The sequence below is a fragment of the Cupressus sempervirens genome, chromosome 6 (assembly GCF_028749045.1).
Source record: "Cupressus sempervirens isolate cs-2001-9-10 chromosome 6, ASM2874904v1, whole genome shotgun sequence".
Taxonomy (NCBI): domain Eukaryota; kingdom Viridiplantae; phylum Streptophyta; class Pinopsida; order Cupressales; family Cupressaceae; genus Cupressus; species Cupressus sempervirens.
Genome location: NC_143123.1, coordinates 715,727,831 through 715,750,855, shown reverse-complemented (window position 1 = coordinate 715,750,855; position 23,025 = coordinate 715,727,831). Strand labels below are relative to the sequence as shown.

The 23,025-nt window shown below is 40.0% G+C and overlaps 2 protein-coding genes across 2 annotated transcripts in view; one reads left to right on the top strand and one right to left on the bottom strand.

Moving 5' to 3' along the window:
• Nucleotides 1-23,025, top strand: part of LOC149554289 (Pseudouridine synthase family protein) — a 137,084-nt gene that overhangs the window by 4,230 nt on the left and 109,829 nt on the right. The window lies entirely within an intron of this gene.
• On the bottom strand, nt 17,214-17,991 carry LOC149554290 (uncharacterized). Its single transcript, XM_089789989.1, has 2 exons — nt 17,559-17,991; nt 17,214-17,449 (listed from the first exon to the last, which is right to left on the bottom strand). The coding sequence occupies exons 1-2, from the start codon at nt 17,784-17,786 to the stop codon at nt 17,300-17,302; spliced, it is 378 nt and encodes a 125-aa protein (XP_089646115.1). The 5' UTR covers nt 17,787-17,991; the 3' UTR covers nt 17,214-17,299.

Here is a 23,025-nt window from a genome sequence, read left to right as displayed (position 1 = left end):
AATGAGGTTTTCAAATTAACAGATGGTCTCACAAAGAAATTGTCATTTATTGAGTTGAAGAATGAATACAAGAGGTCAAATATATTCAACATTCAATAGAAGCTAATGTTACAAGGTTGTTAGGGAACCATTGACTGCAGTAGATGGATCTCCATTGAACATTAATATGTTCAAGGCATACCTCAATATGACAAATTAGTCGTGGGCAAGTGGGAGAAATGGGAGTTCTAGACCTAATGGAAATTGGACCCATGGTGTTAGTATCTTATATTCAAATGTTGGAGCCCAAACCCTATGATCATGTTGAGTATGTTGTTGGCAATATTCACTTTTCTATGTGGCATGAAAATTTGAAATTGAATGTGTGAGAAACTAATGGTGATGAGAAGCCAGTTCAAATGTGGACTTCAATACGGGACTACCGATACAATGCATCTTGCTATCTTACTTTTGAGGAGTATTTTGTCCAGCCTCTGTATACTTTGTTTGGACATCAAGCTTTCCCTTCTATCAGCCCTGACATAAAGAGGGTTTTAAAACCTAAAGATAATGGATTGGGGGAAAAGATTAAGCACAATTGGGGTGATTGGTACTCATATGATTATTTTACATGTTTTAGAGTTTTTGGATTTGAGGGTAAGCCATATAGATTTCTAGTCTCAGTACCTGATAGGATTGCTTACTTGGAGATTGTAAGATGAATGTTAGAGTCAAGCAAGCAACATTTTGGAGGGAAACAAAGGAAGTAAACCTTTTGGCCCGCCGCTTTATCTTTTGGAGATTTTATAATTTGTGCAACTAATTCATTTGATAAAATTGGAGAAAAATTGTAGAATGAATATCATATGTACACCATTGATCCATGGACTCATTATGATCTTGAAGGTTATGTCCATGCCTGTAGAAAGTCACAGAAACTGGGTGACTATATCCATCATAGCATTGAAGATGAAGAGAATTTCAAGAATATGGAATGGTTGGAAGCTCAACAAAAGTTGCAGGAATAGAACCGAGAGCTAGAAGAAAAGTGGCAGCAAGAATTGGAACAGTTCAGGAATGACATACATAATCTGCCCGACTCCCCTGTTCTAGTGATTAGAATTTTAGATAGGCCGGAGTTTCAACCATTTGAATATGATGTCTAGGTTCTTGACAGGGTAGGTGTTGAAAAGGATGAAAGAATCCTTGAGTCTAGCAAGTTTGTGAGTGATGATGACTTTGTCAAATCAAAGGAATTTATTTCTGTTATATACAACTACAGAGGCAAGATATTGAGATAGAGTGTTTAACACATCACTTCAAAAAATGAAAAGGAGTTGATGGCCAACTTGAAGGAGGGTATCAAGAAAGAATTAGAGAGCATGACTCCAACAATAGGGAGACGATTGCTTAATGAGGCAGGAATCATGGTTTTACTCGGATGGGATTTGAGTGCATCCTATATCTTTGACAACCTGATCAAACTTGGAAATAAAGATATGAAATTGGATGTGCAGGGTGTGAAGGATATGATCATTGGCTCTAGATTTGTGGAAGATGAAAGGTCTATGCTGTTATGGGCCCTCTATCCTCCGTACAAAAGGCCACAAATTATTGATATTGATCAAGCTTTTGGACACTTGATGAAATTAAAAGTGGGGGTAACAGATCCTAATAAATCAGCAACTATGTAAGTAGACATGGCCCTATTTAACCAGTCACAAATGAAACAGGTGACATTTGAAAGAGATAATTGGAGAGCAATGTATGAGAGCGCTGAAAACAGGAAAGCCATAGATCCAGCCTATGATTTAATCGCCGGATGATGTCTTGAAGAGTGAATTGAAGAGATTGTAGGAGGAAAATAGAAGGCTAAAGGATGTATCCTTGATTAGAAGGGAAATATCTGGCTCTGTATTAAAAAATCGTTTTAGAATGTTGTTGACCAAGCTAGGGCAGGTTTGTGATTTGTATAATGCATACAAGCCCTTGGCCCTCCAACATAATGAGATATACAGAAAGCTTGTCAAAGAAAAGAATGCCCTTGTAGAGGATGAAGACATTCGAGAAGCAAATAAATTGATCCATGATCATAACATATACTCCCAAGAGTTTAAAACTACTTTTAAGTTATTTGAAGATTTGGTAATAGAGGATGGAGTTCTGTCTTGGCATGATGCAGATGGAGAGACAATCGATCGTGAAACATGGATGGGGATTTGCCATGCGATGTAGGAACAGGCCTTGGGAGCAGCGAGGAACGACGATTTGGAGATGACAAGAACCAGTGAGTAGATTGAGTTGATGATCGAGATTGAGATTAAGGCTCGTGAAGTGATCAATGATGCAGATCTACTTGAGGATGATAAATATCAAGAGCATATTAAGCAATGCAATGATTTTATTGAGGAATCGACATCAGATTCATCTCAATGAATCTTTTTCTCTTATAATCTTGTTTTGATTAATTTGCATGTAATAGTTAGTTATTAGTTGGCCAGTTATGATTAATTTTGTAAAAGGGTCACATCTTTTCATTTTGTAACCAATTCACTGTCTATAATTATAAGGACCGAATTTGGAGATATAATAATCATCATCATATATTTTCCACTCATATATTTTATAGAAAAAGTTGATCTTTTTTTACTTCCGATTGTGTTATCTGTATGCACCAACAACACATGTATTTGTGGTGAAAGATTTCAAGTTCAATACAAGGGTTTTCATGTGCTCGATTGATCTTTTGGTGATATCATTTCTGTCTCATACATTTTGTTTCCTCAGATCAACTTTCAAGTTTTCTTTAATTGATTGTTCAGTTTGTAGGAGTTGATGAAATCCAACTCAGTTGTCGCCAAGATCACCTACATGCAAATAGCTTGCTGAAGAGAAATCGAAGGAGCAAGAGCTTCAAGCAAATAATGCAAGAGAAAATATTGCACAATAGGAAAATAAAATTGCTATGTGAATGGATGATTTTACAATGAGAGAGAGACCAAATATAAAGGCCTCATGGAAGCTTGTAGAACAAGTTGGAAAGTGGTAGAAGATAAGGTTGACAACCAAGCATCCACAAAAAGGTGGAACATGCTAGAAGGGAACAAACTCCCGTGTTGTCAATAACTAACCACTACAGCTATTAAATAATAAATATTAAATAAATGAATTAACCTAAGTAAGCTTAAGTAAATAGAATAAATAATTAATAAATAATTAATTATTTACTCTAACACCCCCCCTTAAGTGCAACTTAGGGGAATGCCTTAAGCTCACAAAAACTAAGATGAAATGCAAAATGGGTCCCAACAACGAGGCCATGTTAGGTACTCATGTACAAAGCAAAGAGAAAAAAAACATGAAGTGAAGGAAGGAAGGCCTCAACCAATCCCCCAAGGACAACTTCTGCCGAAAAAGAGTCAAGGGACCTGCTCAAAACCATAAATACAACTAGCCCCCCCATGAGAGATACTAAAGCCTCTCCAGAATAAAGGAGCCCCTGAAGGAGGGATCAAACCAATGCAAATCCAATGTGGAAGAAACAAGGGTACATAACAAGGGAATCCCTGAATGAGAGGCAAAATTGGAAAGCCTAGTTGATGCCCAGAGGAGAATGTATGAGGAACCGGAAAGGGAATCCCCAAGGCAGGTGTGATGACACTATCATGAATGTCCACTGTAGAATCTGCAACAGGTGCACCTGGAGGCTCGATGAATAAAGCTAGAGGATCGGGCAGAGTAGAAGAAGAAGAATCTTGCTGAAGAGGAAAGTCCTCAACTAGATGTGGCGTGGCAATCAAAATAGGGATCTCAGGAACAATACAAAGGTTCAAGTATCCTGGCTGCACCACATGATGCTTTTGCGAAAGAGAAGTAGTGTGCTCCAACAATGGAGATGGTGGACCAAACTGCGAGAAGGTGTAGAGACGAGTGGAAGGATCAACTACCCCTGTAGCAATAAGACCTCTTGTTACACGATCTTGAATGAAGATTGAATTAGCAGTGAACTCAACTGTCTTCCCTGATCCACTACGTGTAATCTGAGAAATCGAGAGAAGGTTGGCAGACAAAGATGGAACATACAATACATCATTGAATATACCATCTTGGATGTGAATTGAACCTTTCCCGCAAACTGGTAGTGCAGTGTTATTCCCCATGAGAATATGAGGAATAGGAGAAGCCTCAAGATTAGAGAAGACACCGTGAGAAGATGTCATATGGTGAGAAGCACCTGAATCCAGTATCCAAGGAACTTGTGAAGGAGATGTAATGGTAGCTTGTAATGCATGACCCTTTCCAAGATCCAATGTAGATGGCGAAGATGTGGAAGAAGACTGAAAGGCAGACCCTGTGAGGTAGAAGAGGATGGAGAAGAGACAATGTTCTTCTGAAGAAGAGCTTGTAAATCCGCAATTTGTTTCTCATAGCCATCAAATCTCTTCTGAAAACAATGTGCCTCATCATGAGATCCTTTCCCACAATAGGAACAGGTAGGAGTCTCATTCTTCTTTTTCTCCTTCTTCTTAGAAGATGATGAACCAGTAGAAGAGGGATCTGATATTTGCTTCGACTTTTGCTCCTGTGTAAGCAATGCCTGTGACTGTGAACTTGAAAGTGAATCCATTTGAGTGATCTTGGACTGTTCACGGGTTAACCGATCACAAAATATCTCAAATGAAGGCATCCTGTGTCTATCACCCAAGGCATCCATAGTGGAGTAGAAAGTGGAAGAGAAGATCTGATACTGTCCCCTCAACTTTGAGAGTATCAAAAAGATACACTCATCATCTGTCTTGGTTTTCCCACATCCCTGTAAAAGTGTACGCAGAGATTTGAACTTCATTAAGAAGTCTTCAATGGTGGGAAAGCTGTCAGGTGTCAAAGAAGTCAACTCTGCATCTAGCTGAAGTGCCCGAAACTCATTCACTTGGCCAAACAAAGTCTGAAATTTGAGTCAATAAGCTCGTGGAGTAGTCAAACCATCCAAGTGAAATAGTAGATTGTCTGAAATGTTCAGTGCAATCAATCCCATGGCTTCATCCATTTTGTTCCTATGCTGAAGAACCTCAAAAGCTCGTGTAAGAATAGGTTGATTCTCATCCAGACATGACCATAAACCCCTTGACATGAGAAACCGTGTCATTTGTGCCTTCCAGGTGTGATAGTTGTGTGGTGTGAGACAGGTGACAGATGGATCCGCCATTGAGAGAAAGAAGAAGACAGAAGTAGAAGGGTTTTATTCTGAATTAAATTATAGAAAAGAAAATGCTCCCCCCCCACAATGTATAAATTGGGCACTCTTTACTTAGTGCGATTATAATAGCCAATTTAGGGCCTATTTTTGAAAGTAATATTTCTGTTCACAAAACTTATAATCTAATTGCAGATTTGGAAAGTAGACAAAAAAATATACACTTTCAAAAAAAATAGAACCTGATTATGTGTCCAGATGAGCCGTACTAAGCATTTGAAGTGGCAAAAATAGAGAATTGTGAGTTGCAGAAAAAAATAGGAACAGAGATCTCAAACCACCTACACCAATGTGTAGATCACAAAATCCTACCCCAAAACAAAAAAAATTGCTCGAAAAAACGAGTCCGTATGAGGGAGATATCGCTGTTTGAAAATCACTACTGTAATTATTTTTTTTGAATTGCTGCCGTCGCACCTCCAAAAAAAAAGGAAAATAGCCCAAAAAATATTAGATCTGTTATGTCAAATCCTCTTTCTCCTTTTTCTCCAAATATTGAAAAAAATGCTCTTCCTCCCGATTGAAGAAAAAATCACAAACAAACTAGGGTTTGTGTCTCTGAATCATGGCTTCAAAAAAATCTTTCGAACAAGAAGCAGCAAGGAGGCTCTGATACCATGTAGGAGTTGATGAAATCCAACTCAGCAGTCGCCAAGATCACCTACATGCAAATAGCTTGCTGAAGAGAAATTAAAGGAGCAAGAGCTTGAAGCAAATAATGCACGAGAAAATATTTCACAATAGGAAAATGAAATTGCTATGTTAATAGATGATTTTACAATGAGAGAGAGACCAAATATAAAAGCCTCATGGAAGCTTGTAGAACAAGTTGGAAAGTGGTAGAAGATAAGGTTGACAACCAAGCATCCACAAAAAGGTGGAACATGCTAGAAGGGAACAAACGCCCATGTTGTCAACAACTAACCACTACAACTATTAAATAATAAATATTAAATAAATGCATTAACCTAAGTAAGCTTAAGTAAATAGAATAAATAATTAATTATTTACTCTAACATAGTTGATTGAATGCAGTAAGTTGTTTCAGTCATAGTTGGAAAACTCGCCAAAGGCAAAAATTCGCCAAGCCCCTCAAAAGTTTAATTGGGAAAAACTCGGGAACCTAAAAAACCGCTGAAATTTAATTAAAAATACATTTATTTTGCAAAATTTAATGAGAAGATGCATCTAATAAGTTAATTAAAGACAATACAAAAGAAACAAACAGAGTTTAGATATATATAAATGCATAGTGCGTACAAAATTGCATTCTCATGCGGAATGCTCATGGTAGGAAGCAAAATAGTAAATAGTTTCAATCTGTCAAATTAGAAGTAAATACTAAAACTCGAAATATATCAATACAATGTCAATGACTCAATCACATCTTCCTCTTTCCACTTGCACTAGCAGGAAAGCGAGGGGGTCTAGTCTTAGAAGAAGTGCCCCGCACTAGGATAGGGCGTGAGCTACGTGACTGTGAACTCTATGGCTATGCCCCCTTGCTCGATGTCCCTACTGACTGGCTCGACGTCCTAGAAGAGGATGCATCTCCTCCTAATGGTAATGCCTGATCCTCGCCTGAATCATCCTCGTCCTCATCCTCAATGTCATCCATAGTGAATTGAAAATCAGCATCAGCCTCCCCCTTCATGGCCTGCCTTTCCAAATCAGCGATCTCATCTAGTGCAAACAATGGACCTGGCTCCTGTGCTGTCCAATCAGAATAAGGATCTATCTCATCTAGATCAAGTGGACCAAGTAGTTCTAAGAGCTGTGCCTTTTTTATGCGCAACTTAAGATTATAGTGCACATAAACAAGGTCATTAAGCCGTTTTTGAGTCACTCTGTTTCTTTTTTTTGTGTGGATGGACTCATATAAGCTCCAATTGCGCTCACAATGGGATGAGCTACAAGGTTGGGATAGGACTCTGAGAGCAAATTTCCTTAAATTGGGGGTATTGCCACCCCAACTTGCCCACCAAGCATCTGCAAAACAAAATTAAAAAAGTTATAAAACAATAAAAAAAAAAATCAAAAGCACAACTTATCAATTAGCAAAAGTTTTAAAGTTTGACGCTTTACTTGGTGCTTGAGTAAATTTTGCTCTCTTTGCTAGCATAGAAGAGAACAAAGGACCCCTCGATTCCACATAGATTTGTTGTTCGGTCACAATAAGGTCTCTCTCCTCTTCACTTGATATCATTCTCTCAATGTATTTAGAGAGACTTTCCATGACCTCTCCATTAGGATTTGAGTAGGAATCATCAGCCCTAAAACAAATAGAAAATGATATCAAGTCTTACTACACAACCTTAAAAAGTAAAGTGTTGTCGGTAAAATATATAATGTAGCTGATGGGTAGAGTAGTATCCGAATGGGCTTGTGACACTTGAGTCACCCCTTCGGAAAGGTATATGTACACGTTCGAGATGGACTTTGGAAGCATCATTGTAAAGGGAAATCATTGTAGTTATTGTAATCTGCAAGTGCATACATGAATAAAGTACCTGTTCAGAATTGAATCGTGTTATACTTGTGTTGAACTTCTTACCCTATGCGGTAAACATTTGGCGCCATTGCCAGACGAACCTAGAACGAAGGAATGATATGAAGATTGATGCCGAATTTGCCAAACAAAGATCGGAATAAGGTGAAAGATAAGAATGCACTAAGTACAGCAAAAGAAATTTTAATTTTAACAAAGCAAGCAGAACGCAGACAGAGACTTCAGCAGATTGCCGAGGGGCACCAAAGGGGTGAAGAGGCACAGACGGAGGGAGTGCACTCACCTAGTAGGCTGAGGAGTGCCGAGGAATTGCTGGAAGAAACTCGACAACGCTTGAATTTGTTGGAGGAAATAAGGGAAGAATTTCTTAACCTGTATACGCTGAGGGGAGAGTGCCCGAACGGAAGGGAAGCAACTCGCACGGCTCGGAGTGTCGAGGGATCTCTTCGTTCCTGGTACACCAGACGAACGGATACAGGCGGAGAATAGAACATCACTTGAAGACTTGTCACCAGACAACGCGGTTGTTGGGAACAAGACTGTTGTCCAAAACAGCGTGGAAGACTAGAATAGTGCGGAAGCACAGAACAACGCGAAAGCATAGAACAACGCGGGAGCTCAGAACAGCGCGGGTACACCAGTACCTCAAAATCAAAGACAATTAACAATGGCTGGCCCTAAAGAAAAGTTACTCAAGTTTCACGGTGATGGTTCAGCAGAACCTATCAGACATTGTAAAACGTGTGAAACCATATGGACGGCAAATGGTGTGACGGATGAGGATGATTGGGTAAGACAATTTCCAGCGACCCTACGGGGTGTGGTGATAGACTGGTTTTCTGACACGAGTCCTCAGAAACTTAATACATGGGATAATGTTAAAAAAGAATTTATAGCAGAATTCAGATTACTTTGAGATGATAATGAAATACTGGCAGAAATCTACAGTACCAAACAAGGAAAGAATGAGACAGTCCGAACCTATGCCAGGCGACTGAAGGAATTGATCGGAAAGATGGAGAGTCAACCAGCGGATGGGTTGAAAAAACGGTGGTTCGTGGAGGGGCTACGGTCGGCTCTTAAAAAGAAAATGAAGATTGTACCACTGGCATCGTACATCGATGCGTATACGCGCTCTATGGATTTGGGAAGTGAACAGAAGACGAGTAAGAAGAAAAAGCATAAGTCCTCTGATTCAGATGATTCATCCTCAGAGAGTAGTAGTAGTGATGAGGAATCAAACAAAAAGTTGAAAGCGCTATAGAAAGACATGCTACGGATGATGAAAGAATTCAAAAATTTGAAAAATAATCCAGATACAATAAAAGGAGAACTGTGGTGTGCAGATTGCAAGGAGGATGGACATACGAAGGGTTCATGCCCGAAGAAGCAGTTTTGTAACATCTGCCAGGTGGCGGGGCATTCCTTGAAAGAGTGCCCATTTAACTTGAAAGCAAAAGGACACCAACAGGTGTTACGTAAGAAGTGATGAACAATAGCAATAACGCGGGCAATGATGCAACTTCAGGTGGATATAGAAATAACAATAGACGTAGAAGGGGCGGAAGCAATAACAACAACAATGGAGGCCGAAGTAGAATACAATATGATGCAAGTGGAAGGCCGATGATACAGTGCCGGGCATGTAATCTTTGGGGTCACTTTGCGAGGGACTGTACTACGAAAGAAGCGCCCCAGCTACTGTGCAGATGGTGTGGCCCAGGGGACCATGAAGATTCGAAATGTCCTAAACAAAGTGTAAATTTATTAAGTATTGAAACAAGGAATGAGAACGTCTTGGCGATCACATGGGAGCAGGCGAGGAAGGCAAAATATCCGAATGCGGAAGAAAAAAAAGAGAGGTTACAGAAAGCCCGAGCGGAGATAGAAAAGCAGATGATAGCAGAGAAGTCACAAATAAAAGATAGTACTGTAACTCCGAAAAGAAACTTGTCAGAACAAAGTATGGTGAAACAGATAATGCAAATGGAGTTGCTAGTTAAATTAAATGATCTTCTTATTACCATGCCACAGTTGCGTACGACCATTATAAATATGACACCATTCCCGAGCGCAATGGAAGAAGCACAGGATGGCTAGGAGGGAACAAAGAATAGCAAGGAAACAACCCCGGCGGCAGCAACAGATCCGATGTTACTAGCACTGACAACAGGCAGACACCCAGCAGTAGTGGAGATGGGCATTCTGGGTACGGTGTTAACAGATACAATAGTAGATGGAGGATCGGGAGTAAATGTGATGCTGGAAGATATGTGGAAAAAACTAGGACAACCAACACTATGGCCACCCACCTTTCGGTTACTTACAGCAGATCAACGTGGAATAAAACCCTTGGGCACTCTGATGGTGCAGCCGGTAACAATTGGGACACAACCATTTTTGCTGGATTTTGTAGTCATTCCATTAAAGAGAAGAGGGTATGACGCCATCCTAGGACGGGGGTGGTTGGTGCAGGCTAAGGTAAAGCATGATTGGAAAAGGAACACCCTGTCAATAGAGAAGGGAGGTAGGAGATTTATAATCGATTTGCATACACAGATGGTAGGAGAAGAAGCCGCGTCGTCGGACTCAGAAGGTGATGGCGAGAGTGACGACGAAGGGAAAAGAAGGATGGAACCAGATGATGAAGGGGTATTGAGACTAGAAGGCGGCTCAACTGATGACGACTTAGACTCCGCGAATGGACTGCTGCATTGGCAAATGGAAGACTATGAGGTCTTTCCGAGCTGCAATATTTTGAGTATCGAGGAGGGAAAAGAAGGCCAAGAGTTTCTGAACGAGTACAGTGAACTGAAGGAGGGGGAAGCAGAGGTGGATGAAACACCTGCCCATACGTTCTGTAAAGATAAACTAATAAAATATGAAGAGCCGACAGTGAAAGCAATGAACTTGGGTGATGAGGAAAATCCGAAGAACATTCTTGTAGGAGACGATTGGAACCCAATATTAAAGGCAACAGCATTCAGAATATTTATGGAATACAAGGATGTTTTTGCTTGGATGTATAAGGACTTGAAAGGAGTACCACCAGAACTGTGTCCATCGAATACCATTAATCGAAGGCGCAGTACTAGTACGGAAGAGACCGTACCGAATGAACAAAAACTATGCAGCGCGGGTCACGGAAGAGATTGACAGGATGTTAGAGGCAAGTATCATCTTTAAAGTGCAGACGAGTGGGTATCACCGATTGTGATATCCTTGAAAAAGGATACAACACAGATAAGAATGTGTGGATTTTCGATGTCTGAATGCCGTGACAATTAAAGATCCGTTTCCGATACCATTTACAGATAGCATTTTGGAGGAAGTAGCAGGCCATGAAATTTATTCATTCATGGACGGATTCTCGGGGTATAATCAGATATCCATCGCTGAGGAGGATAAATTAAAAACGACATTCATTGTCGAGGATGGAGTATATGCATATAACAGGATGCCGTTCGGATTATGTAATGCTCCGGCGACTTTCCAAAGGATTATCCTGTATATATTTGATAAGATGTTTGTTGGAAATTTTAAGGCATTTTTAGATGATTGGTCAATTTTTAGCACAGAAGACAAACACATAACGGCGTTAGGAGAATGTATGGAGAGGTGCAGGCGAGCAAGATTAGCATTGAACCCGAAGAAGTGCAGGTTCATGGTGCCGTAGGGGAAGCTGCTTGGGCATATAGTTTGTAAGGAAGGACTGAAGACAGATCTAGACAAGGTCCGTGTGATCTTAGAGATGCCACCCTCGACGGATGTGTCGGAAGTGAAGTCGTTTTTGGGGCACATCGGTTATTATCGAAGATTTATCAAAAATTATGCAAAATTTTCTTATCCACTAGACAAACTCACCTGTAAGGGTGAACCTTACAGATGGGAGGCTGAGCAGAACGAAGCCTTTGACGGATTGAAGACAAGGTTGGCTACAGCTCCGATTTTGGCCTATCCGAATTGGGATAAAGAATTTCATGTCCATGTAGATGCCTCAAATTATGCCATCGGAGCAACATTGGCGTAGACTGGCGACCACGGGTTGGACCATCCAGTGTACTTTGCAAGCAGATTGCTGTCGAAAGCAGAGAGAAATTACAGTACCACAGAGCGAGAAGCGTTGGGGATGGTATATGCAGTACAAAAGTTTAGACACTACTTGTTGGCCACTCCATTTGTGTTCTATGTAGATCATCAGGCGTTACTCTACTTGGTTAATAAGGCGATTATTCAAGGAAGAATAAGCCGATGGTTGTTATTATTACAGGAGTTCACATTTAAGATCGTGGTACGGCCAGGGAAGAGTCATGTGAGTGCAGATCACCTATCAAGAATAAAATCGGGGGAGCCACCTGAAGGAGTTAATGATGATTTTCCAGATGCGCAACTTTTTCACATTACAGTACTACCAGCCTGGTATACAAGCATTGGAGAATATCTATTGACGGGACAGTTTCCAAGCAACATGTCACCAAACGACAGATGAAAATTGGTGCTTAGAAGCCGAACATTTCAGTTAATAAATAGGCTGTTGTATAAAATGGGACCGGATTAGATTCTCAGACGGTGTGTTCTTAAGGAGGAAATTCTGAAAGTACTGACGGAAGCACACGAAGGCCCGGTAGGAGGACACATGGGGCTAGATACTACTGCGCAGAAAATACTTTTGGCAGGACTATGGTGGCCGACTGTATACAATGACGCTAGGGAATGGGTTGTTGCATGTGATACATGCCAACGGGCTGGAAAACCATTGAAGAGAGATTTTATGCCTTTGAATCCCTCGCATGCATAGGAACTGTTTGAGAGGTGGGGACTGGATTTTATTGGACCACTGAAGGTGAGCAAAACAAGGTGTCGATACATCGTGGTAGCAACAGAGTACTTAACTAAATGGGTGGAGGCACGCGCATTGCCAGACAATTCTACAGTTAGCACAGCAAAATTTTTATATGAACAAATTATTACAAGGTACGGGATCCCACTCCAGTTGATGAGTGATCGTGGGGGACATTTTGTTAACCATGTAATTAGAGTACTCACTACTGATTTCAAAATTTACCATTCATTGTCGAGCCCGTACTACCCAAGAGCTAACGGACAGGCAGAAGCAACGAACAAGATTCTGGTAGGAGTGATTTATAAATCCTGTGCAGTTGAGGGAGAAGATTGGGAAGAGAAGTTACCATCTGCTTTATGGGCGTACCGCACTTCGTATAAAGTAAGCGTAGGACATACCCTGTTTCAGCTAATGTACGGACAAGAGGCAGTGGTGCCGACAGAATTCATGGTGCCAAGTTTAAGGATAGCGATTGAGAATAAACTAGGCGATATGGAGAGCTTACGAGAGAGGTTGTATAACCTAAATAAACTCGATGAGCGGCGGTTGCAGGCTGAGTGGGCCATCGAAGTCACACAAACAAGGAGGAAGGTGTGGCATGACAAGCACCTAAAATTGAACAACTTTCAACCAGGTCAGTTAGTACTGAAGTATAATGGACGAAATGAAATAAGGCCTGGGAAATTCAAAGTTAAATGGGTTGGACCGTACAAGATACGAGAAGTTGGATATAACGGAGCAATTAAATTATGGACACTGGACGGAAAAGAAATTCTAGATGCCGTAAATGGATCAAAGTTAAAAATATACTAAGGAAAAGAAGGATCCCCCTCAGACAAATAAGTGAATGAAGAAAATGTTTGTAAATAGTGTATATATGTATAATATTAAAATCAAATATAGTTTTAAATATGAAATAATAAACTGAAGTTGGAAAAGCACGAGTTGCTAAAATGAAGTATAAAATAAATGTATAAAGAGGTAAATTGGCAACAGGAGTCTTTGAGGAGGAGGATTTAAGACCGTAGGGCCCACCTTCATGACCGTATGGGCTCAAGCAGGGTGAAAGGAAAGAAAGAAAAAAGAAAAAATAAAAAATAAATAAGTAAATAAAATAAACAAAATAAATATTAGAAAGGCGATACAAGAATATCCAAGTCAGGAAGATCGTACGGCAGCATAGAAGAAGACCACCGTACGACAGCATAGAAAAAGAAGACCGTACGACAACATAGAAGAAGAAGACCGTACGGCCTTTGGGAGATAATACAGAAGCCCGTACAGACATTGGGACACTAAATGAAAGCTCGTACGGCCCCTAGGAGACAGGAAAACTAAATAAGAGACCGTACGGCCTGAGGAACATTACCGTACAGTGATAGGAGAGCAATTGGTTTTTGGAGACCGTACGGCTTGGGGAGCAATTGGCAATTGGAGACCATACGGCTGCTAACCCAGTCAGATAAGAAGGAGAAGAGGCCGTACGACTGAGATAAATTCCTTGGAAAGATCAAATGTACAGACGGCTGGAAAAAGGTTAAAATATATATATATATATATATATATTACAAGGACCGTACACAAGAAGGGATTTGAAGCAGATGAAAATACAGGAGGGAGGATATCTTAAGGATTGAAAAAACATTAGAGCATTTCCAAGCAAGATAAAAAGAAATTCTTTTAGAGCCGTACTGGAAAATTTCAAGGAAGCCGTACCATCACTACGGAGGCTGGAATTAAGAAGCCGTACAGTATGGAAGCTAGAAAAACTATGGAAAGTAACTGCCAGAACGGTGTGACATTTATTCATAAAAGACGAAAGGGTAATGATATGGAGTCAGCTGGAAAGAAGGCTTGGAAGAGAAAACTGGACGAGGACATGAATAAGAACGCGAAGGCACTACCATCGGGAATTCGGGTAGCAGGAGGGATGTATACAGGAACCACTAGTGCAGGCGCAAGTAAGAAAGCAAAGCAAACCAGGCAGCAAGGAGAAATTCCTACAGTACAGAGTATCACATTCGAAGGGTTAAATGGTGCTGAGTGCCGAAAATGGTGGCAGGAGAACCCAGACAACCACCAAGTGAAGGCTAGTATCCGAAGAGCACAGGTTGAATGGGTAGTGCAAATGCTTGTATTTTGCATCAGAGACTACGAAGGGTTTTTGTGCATTATGATTGAAACATATGATAGGGGCTCCAAAAGCAGTACATTTGAATATCTTGGTTGCAAGTTAACAGTATCATTTAAACCGACGGATTTTACACGGGTATTTGGCATACCTGGTCATGCATAGGGAGGGAGAAAAATAGAAAGCAAGCCGAAAAAGTTAAGCCGTGAGGTGAAGATGAAGTTGATACAGCTTGTGTGCGGATACATGTCGTAGGTAGAACAGGAGGCTCTTTCAGTCACGTCCAAAGGCAGAGGACTAAAGAAATCTAATATCTAGGAGGGGCATTGGCGTTGTTTGATGGACATAGTTAAAAGCCGTCTCACAGGTTCGAGCCGTGCTTCAGATATCTCATTTCCACACGTAGCCATGATGAACGAAATCTTGCACGACAGAGTTTATGACTGGGCAACACTATTGGCTGAGCGAATGTCAGAGTTTATGACACTGTAGCACAAAACGTTCTATATGCCACATTATGCTATTGGTCTGTTTTTGGATGCGACGACGTGGCTGATCTCGAATGATGCCTTGGAGGCAAAACCGGGACCACTCGCGCTTGGCGAACCACCTATAATGCAGTGGAAGCACTTGGATACTCTCGGCACCAAAACATTAGGGCAGAAGCGACCAAGGCCGGATGGTGGCGACATAGAGAGTGGCCAGGAGGAAACATCTTCAGAGGAGAATGGGTCTGAGGGGGAAGAAGAAGATGACGAAGCGGTAGGAGTAATCACGGCTACACCCTTGAGATTTCCACGGCCTGTGCTTTCGACTACGACACACTTGGTTCCGGTGGGTATACACGGTATCCCAAGGTTTGGACAGATTAGACAGCCGATAGTGATGACACCAGTCTCAGTTACGACGCAGCCCACCGTAGAGACACAAGTTGTAGCAGAATCACATCTAGCACCGACGGAGATAGTAGCCCCAATGGCACCAATGGAACTGGCTCGTGAGATTCTACCAAATACAGGAGAGACTTTTGTACCTGATAGGGAGATGGAGATAGACACGGAGACAGGGGTGTTGGAGGTACCTGTAGGTGAGAAATTGAGGGCATCAAGTATCCTACTGGATGTAGCAGGATCTGATGCGGCCGTTGCAGAAGACACGACACTATTGGCATCACCTGAGCAGGATAGCGAGAGAGAGGACCGGACACAAAAGGTGAGTGCTTTTTTGAGTACAAAGTTCCACCGAACTCCAGCACCTCGAGTGACATACTTGTCGACACCCACGCAGGAAGCAGTTTGGGAGAACCCACTACAGGAGGTTGTGCAGGCACAAAATGAGGGAGTAATGCACAGCGTTGTTGAGCGTATGGCCGATGAAGTAGAGAAGGCTATGGGTACACAGCAGAAGCACCCACTGGTGCAAGAGGCAACGAGGACAGAGGCAATTTTTCTTGATGATGTTGCAGCTCTAGCATCTCGGGCTCGCCAGGTTATAGATTCGGCAAAGATGCAGGCATTGGAGTCAGTAGGGAAGGAGCTGGAGGGAGTCATATCTTTCATGAGGATGGGGTGTCCAGCTGCCTTTACCGTTTGTTTTCAGGAGAGGGGATGGCCCGATGTGGAAACCACAGAGATGCAATAGGATTGGTCCATGACAAGGGAACTTGTGAGGGAGAGCCGGATTGAGATACTGATTCAGGAGATCGCAAGGTTACACAGGGAGATATATTACACCCTTCGGAGGAGTCAGGCGGACCAGCTAGCAACTGAGAGAGCTCGGGAGGAGTCAGCTGCCAGGTTTGCTTCGGAGAAAGCAGCTTGGGAATCAGAGAGGGCGGCCTGGCAATCCGAGAGGACAGCCCTGTTAGCAGCAAAAGAACAGTTAGTAGTAGCAAATGAATAGTTGACGACAGAAAAAGAAAAGATGGCAGCAGAAAACGAGAGGGAATTGGGAGAGGTCGGAGAGATGATGCAGTTAGCCCTAGAGCTCCAGTTGGAAGCAGAAGCTGAGTTGAAGATCAGGAAGGAACAGGTCTACAAGTTAAGGGCAGAGGTGAACGAGTTGCGGACGCGGACGGCCACTGCGCCAGGGACGCATCCCTCTGTCTAGTACTTATGCATTGATGTATTGCGTTAGAAAATTTTGTTAATGAATTTTGTTGTATTGTCGTCCGGAGATGACCTTTCTTTTTTGGGGGGATGATGTTGTTGGTAAAATCTATAATGTAGCCGATGGGTAGAGTAGTATCCGAACGGGCGTGTGACGCTTGAGTCACCCCTTCGGAAAGGTATATGTACATGTCCGAGATGGACTTTGGAAGCATCATTGTAAAGGGAAATCATTGTAGTTATTGTAATCTGCAAGTGCATACATGAATAAAGTACCTGTTCGGAATTGAATCGTGTTATACTTGTGTTGAACTTCGTACCCTATGCGGTAAACATAAAGTAAAATAAAGTCTTAGTGAAATCCCAACTTCAAGGACAATCAATTATCATGATTCATAGTACCTGAATTTGGGATTGAGGAAGTAGCCTGCTGTATGAATAGGTTGGTGGAGCATATTGTTCCACCTCCTATCAATTATTTCCCAATGGGGTCAAATCTGAGACTGTCCCCATGATAGTAACTTCTAACAGCCTCTTTCGCCCTATCCATGGCCTTATAAAGACCTCCCATTGGGGATTGCTGCCCATCACATATGCGCAAGACTAGAACCAGGGGCAGAGACATCTACATTTGAAATTTGAAAAATACAAATTAGTTAATAACATAGTAAGTTATGAATTGATGATGAAACTTGAATAAACTAAAAATATAATGTTTTGATTTTTGAAGTTACCTCCACAATCTCCTTAGCCTTTGCAAAAAAGCTATCATCAAAGACTATCCGTGCCACAGCCTCTCCTTCGGGCTTCTTTGAGTAAGGTGAAGCAACCCAATCAACACACACAAACATTTGCTTCAAAGCCAATATGTGTTCAATAATACTTTGCAACGTCAAGAAGACCGTTGCAAACCTTGTCATAGTAGGTCTCATCAAATCTTTGCCTTTAGTGGCTTTTCTCATCAAACTGAGAACCCATGGGTGATTATAAATATATTTCGTGACTCGCCTAGCATCTTCCACAACTGGACTCACCCAATCAAGTTTTCCTATGTCCTCCAAAAGAAGGTCAAGGACATGTGCTGCACAAAGTGATCAAAAAAGTGTGGGATGCCTCTCTTGGAGGATTCTACCTAAAAGATTAGCAAAAAATCAATAATCAGTAACAAACTTTCCATATTTAGTATTTACAAACTACATCAAATATAAATTGAATAATACCATAGCATTACATTTATGATTCATATTGATTCGAATATAAAAAATTAAATTTATCTGCTGCCACATATGCTGCTGCATTATCCATGATTATTTGCACCACATTCTCTATTCCCACCTCCATGACAACATTCTCCAACATTTAAGCCAATGTGGCTGCATTTTTCACTTTGTTGGAGGCATCGACAGATTTCCAAAACACCACATCATCTTTGCAAGCAACCAAGAAATTAATAATGGTTCTACTTCTTCCATCTGTCCATCCATCAGATAAAATGGTGCAGCCATACTTCTTCCACTCTTTCTTTTGGTCTTCTATCAATAATGTTGCCCTACCAACCGCTTTGTCAAGCAACCTAAAAAATTTAGGTGTAATATTTAGGTGTAATATTAAATAAAGTGTAAGTGTTAGTAAAAAAAGGAAATAAGTTATAACAATTAAGATTTAAAATATAACAATGAACTAAAGTGAATCACAATTATTTACAATTGCTAAAATTTAAATAGTAAAATACTAACCTTCCACTCATATCCTTGCGATTAGGCGACTTGTACCCTTTGCCTGATATTGTTATTGCATTGACCATATTGACCCAATAGGGACTATCAGCGGCATTCATTGAGATATTGTTGAAAAACCAAAAATCAGATGCTGCAATATCAGTTTGCTCATGCACTTCCTTAAACCATGCAGTGCCCTCTAATGATGGCTGTGCTCCAGGTGTGTTCCTGGGCACAAAATAATCCCCTATCCCTGATGGGGATCCGGATGGTGATGAAGAAGTAGGAGATGTAGAAGTGGAACCAGTAAAAGAGAAATTTTGTTTGCAGATCCGTGGGCCACGAAGAGATCCTGGTATGTTTTCAAGTGCTTCTTCTTCCTCTTGCATATCAAAAGGAGCTCGTTCAAATTCAGCTATGGCTGCCCTCATAGCTAATTTTGCCCTCCCCCTATTCAATTTTTCCTCTTCAGCAGTTGCAAGTAGGGCATTGATGAATTTTTTTCCTTCATTAGCTACCTTGAGACAAGGATTTGAATCATGTTTCTTTATGCCTGCAAGGTGGTATTTGAGGTGGTTTATGCCTCCAGAAATAATTCTCTCACATGGAATGCATATCACTTTCCCAACATCATTTGGAGCTTCATAGGCAAACCGCCATGTCTTATCTCTTGCATTTTTAGGCCAAGTGCCTATATATTCAGAAGGGCATGGTGTTTGTGGCCACTCTTCTTGCGGATTTGTCATTTTTTTTAATGCTTGACCGCTGCCCTACACATAAATTTATTGAAAAATGAATAAACAAAGTTAGAACTTAGAAGCTAGGGTTTCAAATGATTCAAACTTCAAACTTCAACCATATCCTTAGCAAACAACAAACTTCAACCATATCCTTAGAAGCTATAGGGTTTCAAATGATTCAAAATGATTCAAACTTCAAACTTCAACCATATTCTTAGAAGCTAGGGTTTCAAATGATTCAAAAAGATTTTAAATGATTTGAAAACATTTACAAACAACAACAAAAACAAAAGAACATTTGTTATAAAACTATAAAAAGTTTTCAAACTATGATAAAATGAACATACCTGGAAAGAAATTTGTCTTCTAAAATCGGTTAGAATCCTCTACAATCCACTCAAATCCTCCTTGAATCACTTGCAATCAGCCAAAAATGCCTCCAAACCTTCTTCTCTTCACTCCTCAAGGCTCTAAACAATGCAAATACAAGAAAGAAATAGAAAAAACACACTCATTGCTGCTTTAACCTGTCATAGGCCGCGGGCAAAACCTTCACGAATAAATCGCGAGTTTTTAATAAAAACTTGTTGAGTTTTTGCCGAGTTTTCCATCTATGGAATTTTCAGTGTTTGTAAAACAGTTATATTGTTTTGATTGATCAATTTGCATTGCTGTCTTATTGGGCTCTTTAGGGGAGTTAAATCTAATAAGACTTAGTATTGAAATATACTTAAAGTATTCAACAATTCATACATCATTAAAGTGATAACAATTTATCTTGAAGGGATTTATTGTAATGTCCCCTTTTTAGCATTCATAGCATGATGTTGTCGTTAGCCTATTTCCCCACTGTCTCGTAGGCTAACCAGGACATTAAAGGGACTTAGAGGCCATTTGGCCTAGATAGTTTCAGTTGCAGGTCTTTTTGAGGGGTTTTGAGGCAACTTTGGGCATACTTACTATTTATAGTAAATCATCTTGGATATGGTCGGACATCCAGTGGCAACGGTATGTCGATGGTAATTGTTTAAAATCGGCAAGAAGACTTGTTTATCATTGATAAGATTTGTTATGCATTGATAAAGCTATTTTATAAAGTTAAATTTAAATATTTAACTTTATTAATACATAGACTATAGTTTGTGGGAAATATTTAAATTAAAAGAGTCCCCTTTATTTTATAACACATTGGAGACAGAAGTTACATAAAAGGGAGTGATGTTTTATCCCACATTGAGAAAACGAAGGATTGAGCCCTTGTGAGAACACTATAAAAGAAATGGAAGAGCTTCTTTTAGGCATGCTTGGAAATATCAAAGAAATTGAAAAATTTTCTGAAGATTATGTCTCAATGGTTTGGAGGACGAAATCCCTTCAAGCTGAAAATCTTGACGCCATTGAAAGATATGGTCTTGAGATTCAACATAGTAGCAGTCCGATAAAGCGGAACCGAAAAAGTAGGCTGAAAAAGCGGGTACGAAAAAGCAGTCCGAAAAAAGCGGAACCGAAAAAGCAGGCGAAAAAAGCGGGTACGAAAAAGTAGTTCGAAAAAGAAGAACCGAAAAAAAGCAGGCCGAAAAAGAAAATCGGAAAAGCAAAATAAAAGGGGCAGCATTGAAGGAAATTATTACAGCCATCTACAACCAGGTTCTTTTGTTAGTGTTGCTTTTTAGGGTGTTATAAGCTTTTAGCTGTAGGTGTGCATTATACCAGCATTGTCATTTTGTAATCCATGTAAATGCCAAAGTCTTGGCCATATTTCATGAGCATTGTATTAGAAATTTCATTGCAAATTAATAAGATAATAGTTGCTGGTGTCATTTGAGCAATTCACTATTATTATTTATCAGCTAGTTAGTTTGCATACCAACTGTTTGTAGAAATGCCAGTTGGCTGTAGGTGTTCATTTCATTCATGATCAGCTTATTAGTTTGCATGCCAATTGTTTGACAAAATGTCAATTGGTTGTAGGTTTTCTTTTTTGGCATAAATAATGTTATAATTTTACATCCCAAGTGTTTGTCAAAAATACTAGTTGCTGTAGCTGCATATTGCAAGTAGTTTCAGTCACATATATGCATTGAATATTGTCAGAATAAGTTGCACATTCATGTTAGGTCATTGTGTAGTCCATTTTGAGTCTTCTAGCACAAGATTCTCAGTGATGCAAATTAAAAAAAGAGTCATTTAAAGCAAGCTGAAAAATATATCAGTCATATGTCCCTTGCATGTGAATTGTTTGACAAAATTCTTTGAGCCTTCAATCAGCATTTTTGAGAGCAGATTTGAGGAAGGTCATTACAATGGTATCAGAGCTTGCTTGCAAAGTGTTTGACGAAATGTCAAACAACTGAAGTATAAAGATTTTTGGTGTTTGAAGAAGTTATAACCTATTGGGGTTATTACATTTATTGTCTATCTCTTAGGGTAACTTAAACATTTTGAATGATTAATAAAATAATGGTAAAGACTCCATCAATTAAGGCACTGGTATTTGATTATTGTTTTTGAATCTTTATGCTGATTGTAGAAAGGAGAGGCATCCAAGTGACAGAGGTCGTCAAATTCATTGTACATTTATATATTACACCAACAAATATTTATCAACTTTTTAAATTCTTAAAATATTTAAATCGCACAAATTTATCTACTCTAAAAAGCCTTTAGGGTGTGAGGTATAGGCCTACCAGCCTTGGTTCTGCGGAGCCAGAATTGCAGAAGTTCACATTCAGTTAGAGTGGAACCTGTCAATTGGGAAATTGCTATTAGGATTATTCATAATTGGATCATCATCATTCCATAGGAAACCTAATATGCTAATTTGGGCACCAACAGGCTTACCTGATTGGGTAGATCAAAAGGTGATTGCATTATACACACACCCACACACACCCACACACATATGTATGTATATGTATGTATGTATATATATGTATATATGTGTATATATATATATATATATATAGAGAGAGAGAGAGAGAGAGAGAGAGAGAGAGAGAGAGAGAGAGAGGAACATTTTGTAGCTTGAGTTTCCACTCATGGTATTGTGAATAGGTCTAGAATTTTGACTTTCTCACGATTCCTCAAGTATCTCAATTGGTTTTAACTAGGACTCTACTTGACCCTGAAATTCTCAACTGGGGTTTTGATTGGGCTTGGAAATGGCAATTTACTTGTACTTTGTAATGTTCCCCATTGTGAAGATGCTGATTTCCAATATTGAACATACATAAGGAAGCATTTACATTGGATTAAATTTAAAAAAACAATTAATGATTCATAATACATGTGATGGTTAACATACTTATCCCCAATTCCTTAATTCCCTAATAATAATCAACCCCAAGGCGGATGGGGATATTAGTGTTACTTGGGGATGTGTTTCCAGCATGATTGACCCATTCCGAAAACTTGGAAACTTTCAGAAACCTGTCCTTTGGCTGCCCCATAAAATTTATTTAAGTAATGTTTGAGTTTTGATAATTTATTTGACTTCCACTCTGATGTGAACTCTCAATTTAAATCTTTTAACACAAATGTTATATTGATAAGTAGGAGATAATTTCCATAGCAAGTCAAATTGTAATATTGCTATCAAGATTTAACTGTGTGATATTGAGTCAAACTCATTGACCCATGTTTCATGAGTAGTGATTCAACATGAATCCATCTCTCATGAGAATAAATGGAACACTTAGCACTCATTGGATCTAGGTGATGCTCACAGAGGTGAAGCATTGGGA

What these genes read in the sequence shown, in the direction of transcription:
- LOC149554290 (XM_089789989.1), bottom strand. Translation starts at nt 17,786, where the DNA reads ATGAGAAAAGCCACTAAAGGCAAAGATTTGATGAGACCTACTATGACA. An exon ending in AGGCTAAGGAGATTGTGGAG is followed by an intron (nt 17,450 to 17,558) that starts GTAACTTCAAAA and finishes TTTCAAATGTAG; the next exon opens with ATGTCTCTGCCCCTGGTTCT.